This window comes from Microtus pennsylvanicus, chromosome X (genome assembly GCF_037038515.1).
Source record: "Microtus pennsylvanicus isolate mMicPen1 chromosome X, mMicPen1.hap1, whole genome shotgun sequence".
In the NCBI taxonomy this organism is placed as follows: domain Eukaryota; kingdom Metazoa; phylum Chordata; class Mammalia; order Rodentia; family Cricetidae; genus Microtus; species Microtus pennsylvanicus.
The window spans coordinates 36,434,937-36,444,531 of NC_134601.1; the positions used below are offsets into that span (position 1 = coordinate 36,434,937).

Genomic DNA, 9,595 nt, shown 5'->3' on the forward strand with positions numbered 1-9,595 from the left:
GCTACTGACTAGCAGTGAGACAGCACATCTCTGACAGGGACACAGAGACAGGCTACAGACTAGCAGTGAGACAGCATATCTCTGACAGGGACACAGAGACAGGCTACAGACTAGCAGTGAGACAGCACATCTCTGACAGGGACACAGAGGGAGACTAGCAGTGAGACAGCACATCTCTGACAGGGACACAGAGACAGGCTATAGACTAGCAGCAAGACAGCACATCTCTGACAGGGACACAGAGACAGGCTACTAACTAGCAGTGAGACAGCACATCTCTGACAGGGACACAGAGGCAGGCTACTGACTAGCAGTGAAACAGCACATCTCTGACAGGGACACAGAGGCAGGCTACTGACTAGCAGTGAGACAGCACATTTCTGACAGGGACACAGAGGCAGGCTACTGACTAGCAGTGAGACAGCACATCTCTGACAGGGACAGAGGCAGGCTACATACTAGCTCATTAGTCTTAGTATACTGAGTCAACACACTCAATTTGCATGAACGTACCTCTAGTTGACCTTCTAATAGGAGTTCAAAACATTCAGTTTTCTGGTTTCCAAAGTCCTATGGTGAGTATAACCTTGGATGCCCAAGGTTTACTGGAAAAGGAAAAGATTCACTGATCCAGAGCACATATTAAACTATGCACTGAAGTTTTGAAGTTTTTCTCTAAAAGACTCTAACCTGTGGAAGAAATGGCACGCATGGAGTGAAATGCATGAGAGAGAACAGCAGGGCTCTAGCCTCCATCTTCAACACTGCTACTTCTTATCCCCAACCTCAGTATGAACTCTGTGTTAAACAGATAATCCAATCTGTTCTTATTGCTATGGATTTTTCACTAGTAAAAGAGTGAGAAGCCAGGCAGTGGTGGCGCACGCCTCTAATCCCAGCACTCGGGAGGCAGAAGCAGGCAGATCTCTGTGAGTTTGAGGCCAGCCTGGTCTACAAGAGCTAGTTCCAGGACAGGCTCCAAAGCTACAGAGAAACCCTGTCTCAAAAACAAACAAACAAACAAACAAAAACCAATCAATCAAACAAAAAAGCACTGAGAAAAAAAAAGCAGTGAGAAAGATCGGGGAATAGAGAATACATTTATATTTGACCTGTGTGTGTGTGTGTGTGTGTGTGTGTGTGTGTGTGTGTGTGTGTGCGTGCATGCATGGCTCACGTGCTTGCAGAGGCCATTGGAGGTCACCTTTTCTGTTTTCTCTTCTGTCAGTTATTCCTTTGTGACAAGGTCTCTTGCTGAATCTGTTGGCAGGCCTTGATGACTCTCCCATTGCTGCCCCTTTCCTCCAGTGCTGGGGTTACAGGCTCACTCAACCCCATGCCCACCATGCCCATCTTTTAACATGGGTCCTGAGGATTTGAACTCAGGTCCCTATGCTTGCTGTGCAACCACTGAGACATTTTGTTTTTCAAACATACCATACATAAATTCTTTTTAGGAATTAAATATTGGATCCTTAAAAAATCAACAGAAATAGAAAAATTCTAGGTATTAAAGACTAAAATAAGCCAGGCATGGTGGAACACACCTTAATCCCAGCACTTGAGAGGCAGAGGTAGGCAGATCTCTGTAATTTAAAGTTTTATATGGGATGAAATAATTAAAAATTATTATTAGTTTGAGGTCATGCTGGTCTACAAAGTGAGGTTCAGGGGAACCAGGGATGTTACACAGAGAAACTCTGTCTCAAGAAACATCCCCTCCTCCAAAAAAAAACTTAAAATAAATTAATGATTCAAAATACAAACATCTTGTTGAGAACAGAGTGCAACATTAGATATCTGCTTGTCATGGCACAGCCTTGTGTTTAATCTCCAATACCAAAACCAGAAAAGAAATAGAATTTCAGAAACAGCTGATTTAACAATGCCATATGAACTGCCTCAGTAAACTTCATTGGGGATCATTCATTTCTAAAAGGCAGCTAGCCCCACCTATACACCCAGATACCACTGCCCCTGCTCCCTTCACAGTGGACTCAGCAGGTAGAACACAAAGCTCAGATAAGCCATGCTGGTCACTGCAGCCACTACATACACTGCCAAGTGCCCTAGGTCCTGGACATAAACAACTCCAAAGTACATGTTGATGGAGCAGACAATAAGGGCCAAAATTCCACCAGTGATCCTCCAGCCTCTGTGAAACAAGGGGCACATGAGTGTGCAATAGTTCAACCAAGCCACAGACAGAAAAGAAACCTATGTCTCATGTGGTAAATGGGGCACAGGTTAAGAAAACTTAAGAGTGTCAAAATTAGTGATAGAGCAGACGGGGGAAGGGCTGGAGTAAATTGAACCCAGCATTTAACTATCTATTATTAATGTATGCATATGAATGACGAGTACATGTGTGGGCATACATGCTATAACATGCATGTGAAGGTCAGAAGATCACATCTGTAGACTTATTTATTTTTCTCCTTCATTCTTCATATGAGTCCCAGAGATCAGACTCAGGTTTTCAGGCTTGTGGGGCAAGCATATTTACCCACTGACTGACCTATCATCTTTCTGGCACAAAAATTTAGCATTTAAGACCCTAGAAATCAACAACAGGTCCTGCCAGGCGGTGGTGGTGCACGCCTCTAATCCCAGCACTCGGGAGGCAGAGGCAGGCGGATCTCTGTGAGTTCAAGGCCAGCCTGGTCAGAACAAGTTCCAGAACAGGCTCTAAAGCTACAGAGAAATTCTGTTTTGAAAAAGCACACTCAAAAAAAAAAAAAAAAAGGAAAAAACACAGAGCCATTTCATTAGATATCAGAACATGGTCCAGGAATGGAGTCAAGACTAGAGTCTTGTGACCTCAATTTCTCCAAAACCATGGCACTGTTCTTTTAATGTTTTGTGTCATCTCGCTTGCCACCCAGGTGCAGTAGACAGGAGTGAGTTAATCGTTATTGTTTGCTGTTGTTATTCAATTAAATGTTTAAGCTCTCCTGTACAGGCCTCTATAGGAAAACAAGTTCTTGCCGCATGCTGCCAGTCCCGTGTACACAGCTTGAACTCAGAGAACTTCACATGCATGACTATCTTAGCCCTCAGAGTATTAACTGTCCGAGGCTCTGAATAAAGTTGGCTATTGCATGAGACTTCAGTCCGCCTCTTTTGTCAACTCCACTCTCCCAGGTCCCACCATCTCTAGAGTGGTGACAGTTAGAGACCCTGGGACCCTAACAGTTCACATGAGCACCTGCACTGATTGGTTTTAACTGCCAACAGGACACAGCCAAGAACCACATGGGAAGGTAGTCTCAAAGGAAAATTATCTATACCAGGCTGGCTTGTGGGCACATCAGTAGGGATGATGCAGAACAATCAGCCCACTCAGGGTGGCACCATTACCCAGCCAGTGCATCCTCAACAGTATAAGAAAGAAGCAAGCTTAGGGCAAACATGCAGGCAAGGATGTGTTTATCCCTTGTTCCTGACAGTGCCTGTGATAGGACTATCTGAGTTCTGCCTTGACTACTTCCAGAACAATAGACAGCAATTTGGAATTGTAAACCAAATAAACATTTCCAACCCTGTGCTGCTTGTTGGTATGATATCTGTCGAAGCTACAGAAATGAAACTAGAACACACCCCACATATCCCTTCAAGGTGTGCACAGAACATATTACTGAAGTGCACAGAATTCAAATCTCAGTAGCAGAGAGTGAAGAGCTAGAACAGGAAAGTGTGGAGCAGCTCTCCTTACTGTAGCTCACCCTCGCCAGTATCTTCATGTCCCAAGAGGAAGCAGCTAGAAACTGCTCTGGAAACACATAGTTCTCCTAAAGAAGACATTTCTGACTGGCCTGCTAGGTAAAAAGTCACCTCCCGTATCCTCCTGGAGAGGGTGACAAGTGTACTCACATTCCATTGGAGAAATCATTCATCACTGGCCGCAGGCTGGTAAAGGAGAGGATGGGTATTAGAGCGAAGGGAAGCCAGAAAAACCAGATGGAATTATGTGGGTGCATTAGTTTCATCTCTAATACTGTGATTAAACATTGATGAGAAGCAATGTGGGGAAGGTGTTGGGGGTTATCTGGCTTATACTTCCAGGTCACAGTCAATCACCAAGAGAGTCAGGGCAGGACCTGAGCAGACACTTCGGAGGAATGCTGCTTACTGGCACTGGCCTGGCTCTGGTGTACTCTCTCCCTCCACATCAATCTTGGTTACTGTACCACACAGACACCAGCACTGCTCACAGACAGGAGTTATAAACCCTATCTCATCTATGCCATGGTAATAGCTGCTCCTATCACCTTGCCTTTGCCAAACATTATTTTTAACCCAGCACTAATCATGATCCTAAGTACCTTTGTTTAAACACAAAAGACAGAGCATTGGGGGCTGGAGAGATGGCTCCATGGTTAAAAACACTTTGTTTGCTGCTCTTGCAGAGGACCAGGGTTCAATTCCCAGCAGACACATGGCAGCTCACAATTGTCTACAACTCCAGTGCTAGGGGATCTGATGCCCTCTTCCAAACTCTGCAGGTTCCAGGCACACACACAGTGCTCATATACACACAAAGGTAAAACATTGATACATGTAAATAAAAACACATAATCTTAAATAAATAACATATTGGATGTGACTTGTCTTGTAAACTCCACAGGAGGTAGTGGTGCCCTTAAAATTATTTAATGATTTACCCTGGCTGCATTAATGAGCTAGAGTGCTGTGGATTTTTATGTATTACTAAGTTACTTATTTATTTGTGTGTGAAAAAGACAGACAGAGACTTAGTGGAGAGAGAGAGGATAGACGGACTGACAGACAGACATGCCCATGTTGTGGGTGAATATGGAGATCAGAGGACAACTTTTGGAGACAGTTCTTTCCTTTTACTGAGTCTTCAGGGATTCAAATTTAGGACTTTACACTTGTACAACTAGTACAAGCTAGCATTTATCCACTGAACCAGCTTGGTGGCCTCAAATTTGTGTTTGATATATTAAGTAGAGCTCATTATTTCTATTTAATGAACTTTCATGCCTTTTCCTTCCTCTCACTCACCCCTAGTATCCAGCCTCCAGAATGAGCTTCCCCAGCTGCCTGCTTACCTGTAAGCTCTGCAGAACATTCAGGAAGTCATTCATCCCTGTTAGATGCTCTACATCTTGGAAGACAGCAACAAAGAGAGTGGGGTTAATGGCAATAAAGTGTGTCAGAATCACTGGGGCAAAACGTGAACATCTTAGGTTCAGGAATCCCTGGAAGAAAGCATGGGGGCTGGTGACCACATGTGACAGGAGAGAGAAATGCTTGGGGAAGTCAAGGAAACCTGTAAACCATGGAGTTAGACACTCAAGCGCTGTGCCATTCCCCTGTATTTCACCCTAACACACCTCCATAACAAATAGCCCGGAATAGGTTCCTGTCATGGTGGAGCTCTGTCCTGTAGCCAAGATCCCCACTGCTCGGATGTAGAGTGCCGCAGGCCCAAAATAACATCTAAGCACAACACTCTGGGACAGGGAGAGAGATAGGAGCGTGTGAGTGCTTAGATGACACCCAGAACAGCGGACCTTTGCAGCACCTCCCTTTCCTCATGAAACACCAGCACATCAAGTGCTGCACTGGGCACTGCTAGGCAGTGAGACTAGGTGCTGGTGTGACCCAGAGGCTCCACCCGACTGCTGGGCATCCCTTCATCCCTCCTCCATATACTCCTTCATCTCTAACCCTAAATACTTCAGAACCCTGTACTTCCCAAAGCCTGCTCCTTGATGCACTCCCCCAGGCCTTTTATTTCCTCCAGCACCAATGTGTTTACTGAGACAGTCTGCAGGGCAATGTGCAAATGCTGGAACACTATAAATGCAAGTAAGGAAAGAGAAACTCTTAAGAGGGCTTCCTTCTTAGAGGGCAGTTTTCAGGGAGCTGAGCTAGAAGAATCCCAAACTTGAGGCCAGACTGGGCTGCACAAGTAGAATTTATCCAAAAAAAACTAGATTCAATGAAGAGCATGGTGATGCAAGCCTTTAATCACAGTACTTAGGAGGCAGAGGCAAGCAGGTGCCTGGTCTACAGAGTGAGTTTCATGCTTCCACCCAAGACTACACAATGAAGCCCTTTTGTCAAAAGCCAAAACCAAAACCGATAAGTAAAAATTAATACAAAAAAAGGGCAGCTCTGCCAGTGCAAGAAATGCAATTAGGTCAAGTCAAACCAAATCAAAATGCCCCTCATTTTATTAAGAACGATGCTCTAGGGTGGCCGAGCGCATGGAGGGGAGACAGAACAGCAGGGAGCCCATTCAGACCCCAAGGCGATGTGAGACCACGTGTTTCCCCTCTTGGAGCTCATTTAAATACCCTGTGGGAGTGGTCCTGACATGCTGGGATTTGGAGTCCAGAGCAAAGCAACTCCTAGGCCAGGGGCTGCGGGCTACCCTCCCAAATTAAGACAAACCAAAAAAAAAAAAAAAACGAAAAAAAAAAGAAAACAAATCAGAAGACTTCAAATGTGAGAGTGTAGAAGGAGCTGTGGGCTGCGTTCCTACCGCCTGGGTCCTGGCCACCTGGCTAGCTTATGCCTCAAAATAACAACACACAAACTGTATTCATTTAAACACTGCCTGGTCCCATTATATCTAGCCTCTTCTTGGTTAACTCTCATATCTTGCCTAACCCATATTTAGTAATCTGTGTAACACCAGTCTTACCGGGAAAGATTCAGCATGTCTGACCTGGTGGCTTGCTTCTTCATGTCTGCCCTGGAGAGGAGAGGCATGGCGTCTGCCTCACTTCCTCTTCCTCCCAGCCTTCTGTTCTGTTTACTCCACCCACCTATGTTCTAACCTATCAGGCCAAGCAGTGTCTTTATTAAATAACCAATGAAAGCAACAGATTGATATATGACACTCCCACATCATGAGAGGACATCAGCACCTAGAGGACCTGGGTCAAAGAACCAAGGTCAAGAGGTCCTGTAGACATAAAAGATGACCAAAACTAGATAGCAATGAGGGCGAGCAGCTGTGTGATGGAACACTTACTTAGCATCATGTACAAGGTCCTGAGTTCAACCCTGGCATCTTAAAACACTCCACAGTAAACAAAAAACCTCAATGAAAAAAACCAAACAAATAAAATGGATGGGAGAGAATTCAAAATGAGCTAAGCTCCGCCCTGTCAGTCAAGGCCTGCCCTGTCAGAGCATGCTTCCTTTCTGCTGACACCTCCTGACCTTTCTTCAGCACAACCATCAAGACTAGCAGACACACAGGCAGCAGTTAATAAAAAGGAAACAGAAATAACAATGGCCAAACAGCTAAGATGCTACACCTCTATGTTATCAGGAGGCAACTGTGAGTCCAAGGCTAGCTCTTCCAACTCACCCCTGGAATGGGTGGGAACAGGCTTCCTAGCCCTACACCATAGAGTGGCTGGTGTGTAGACTGGAGGAATAGGAGGGGCACCTAGATCTCAGATAAGTTTCCTTGGGTTCCAAGTCATAGCTCTTTACTGTCCCCATTCAGGCATGCAGTTCACCTGGCATTCACCACCCACAACCCTGGCTTACTCACCACTTGCTTGTTGGTTTTCCCAAAAAAAATGCTTCAGCAAAGACAGAGACGACAAAGACATTGATGATGAAGGAAACAAAGAACGCGATGCAGGACTCAATGAAAAAAGTACTTGTTGGCTTCCCGGACTTCCCACTTATTAACCCAGTTTACCTGTCTAGACTAGAGAGATAAAGGCAGCGGTAATTTTTCCATTAGTTGCAGAAAGTTTATTTGTAACAACTCAGAACTTTGGAGTCAGCTGAAAGATTAAGAGGGCAAACAACTGGCTAGATGAAACAGATCTTAGCTCACTAAGCTACAAAGAACTCCACACCTTTGACAACAGTGCACAACCCCCAAATGGGGCAGCCAGCACCCAGGCTGAGCTCCCAGAGACTATCTCAGTTCTAAGTGTAGTGGACTAGTTGTCAAGTGTCTGACCTATCTCAGGCAAGCAAAGCCTGACTTACTGGGAAAGCCCTCCTTATCTCTGGACCTCAAAACTTCCAGACCTTTTATGAAGAACACTAGCCCAAAATTTGAGGATCACTTTTCCTGGTCAATTTGGTGATAAACACAGACCCTCCAGCCTTAGGAATACTGCACTCCTGCGGAGCACAGCTGCTACAGAGTTCTAGCAGTCAGAAACTAAGCTTGAGTCCTTTGTACTTAAAGGATATGGACGGGCATTGCTCACCTTGAGTAAGGCGGAATGCAGGTACATGTTGTGTAACATGATGACAGCTCCCACGATGCCTACAGCCTGCTCAATCTGTGAAGTGCTACAGCCTGAACAGGATGGCACGGACATTCCTCTGAGCACTTCGCTCTGGCTGGGCTTCACTGTAATATACTACACAGCAACACAACACCTATTAGCCTTTACAGCAACATGGAATGGGAAGAACATCTCTAGGGACACTGGCATCCTTCACTCCTTTACCCTCTGTAATAACTGCCTGGAATAGGAATATGGAATCATAAACATGAACATGCTTACTATGCATAAGGCCCTGAGTTTAAGCACAGCATCATCAATGAATGGCGATAAAGGTCTGCTGTCATTGGAATGGAAACTGCCACAGGCTCATGGCTGACTCAAACCCCATTGTGCTTGTACAATTTGGGGATTTGGTAGAAACTTTGGCAGGTGGAGCCTCCCTGGAAGAAGTACACGAATGGGGGCAATCCTCCTGGACCTAGCCATGTCCTGAACCTTCGTGCTTCTGTCTCCAATGAGATAGAGCCTCCAACAGCACATCTCCTGCTGCCAGGGTATTCTGCCCAAGAAACTGCAGGCAGCCCGAGCCTTCTGAAGCCCCAGTTAAGTAGACCCTTCACAACCTGTTACTTTCATCAAGTATTTTGGTTACAGCTACCAAAGATAACTAATACTGGGGCTTGCTGCCAGGGGCCAGAGGACTCAGGACTATATATTCTGAATATCTTACATTACAATTAAAATGTACAATGCAGATATGTAGAGAAACAGTGTTCTGAGAAACAAAACCGACTAAAGTTCTTGCTGGTATTTGTGTCACTGTAACTGCTGATACATATCCAAGAACAGTTCAGTTCTTAAACCCACAGTCTATACACTGCTGTTCACCTGCTCATCTAAGAACCTCCTCTGCTCGCCACCTGTGTGTTGGGAGGGGATCATTCTTTATCATTACCCACCCAAACTTCCTCCTGGCTTAGGATTTCTCTTGCAAGCCTTGGGACAACCTGAAGAATCTGCTCATAGACTAGATATGATATTTTTTAATGTTTAGGCAGGCCTGTAAGCAGAAATCAGTTTATAACAGAACATAAAAAAGTGAACATAGTGGTATTGATCCCTAGAGATGGGCAAGCAACAAGCAAGGAAAATAATCAGCCACCTATTACTCATCAAAAGTTTTTTGTCTCACTCTACAGTCCTGGCTGGTCTGGAACTCTCTAGGTATATCAAGTTGGCCTCAAACATACAAAGCAGTCTGCCTTTGTTTAGTTGCTAGTATTATAGGCATGAACTACCACACATGTTCACCACTACCATCAGCTGGTCTAATACAGGAAATAGTCAAT

General features: G+C 45.0%; 1 protein-coding gene across 1 annotated transcript; it reads right to left on the reverse strand.

Moving 5' to 3' along the window:
• Positions 1-1,986: 1,986 nt before the first annotated feature.
• On the reverse strand, positions 1,987-8,336 carry LOC142841565 (natural resistance-associated macrophage protein 2-like). Its single transcript, XM_075958505.1, has 5 exons — positions 8,223-8,336; positions 5,361-5,480; positions 5,077-5,225; positions 3,874-3,948; positions 1,987-2,155 (listed from the first exon to the last, which is right to left on the reverse strand). Exons 1-5 carry the CDS (start codon positions 8,334-8,336, stop codon positions 1,987-1,989), a joined length of 627 nt encoding a protein of 208 aa, XP_075814620.1.
• Between the last annotated feature and the right edge of the window lie 1,259 nt (positions 8,337-9,595).

Excerpts from the sequence above, each read along its gene's own strand:
- LOC142841565 (XM_075958505.1), bottom strand. The coding sequence starts at position 8,336 with ATGTCCGTGCCATCCTGTTCAGGCTGTAGCACTTCACAGATTGAGCAG. Across the intron at positions 5,481-8,222 it reads TGCATTCCGCCTTACTCAAG|AGTGTTGTGCTTAGATGTTA; the intron begins GTGAGCAATGCC and ends TCCCTGTCCCAG. Across the intron at positions 3,949-5,076 it reads AATGTTCTGCAGAGCTTACA|GCTTCCCTTCGCTCTAATAC; the intron begins GGTAAGCAGGCA and ends CTGGTTTTTCTG.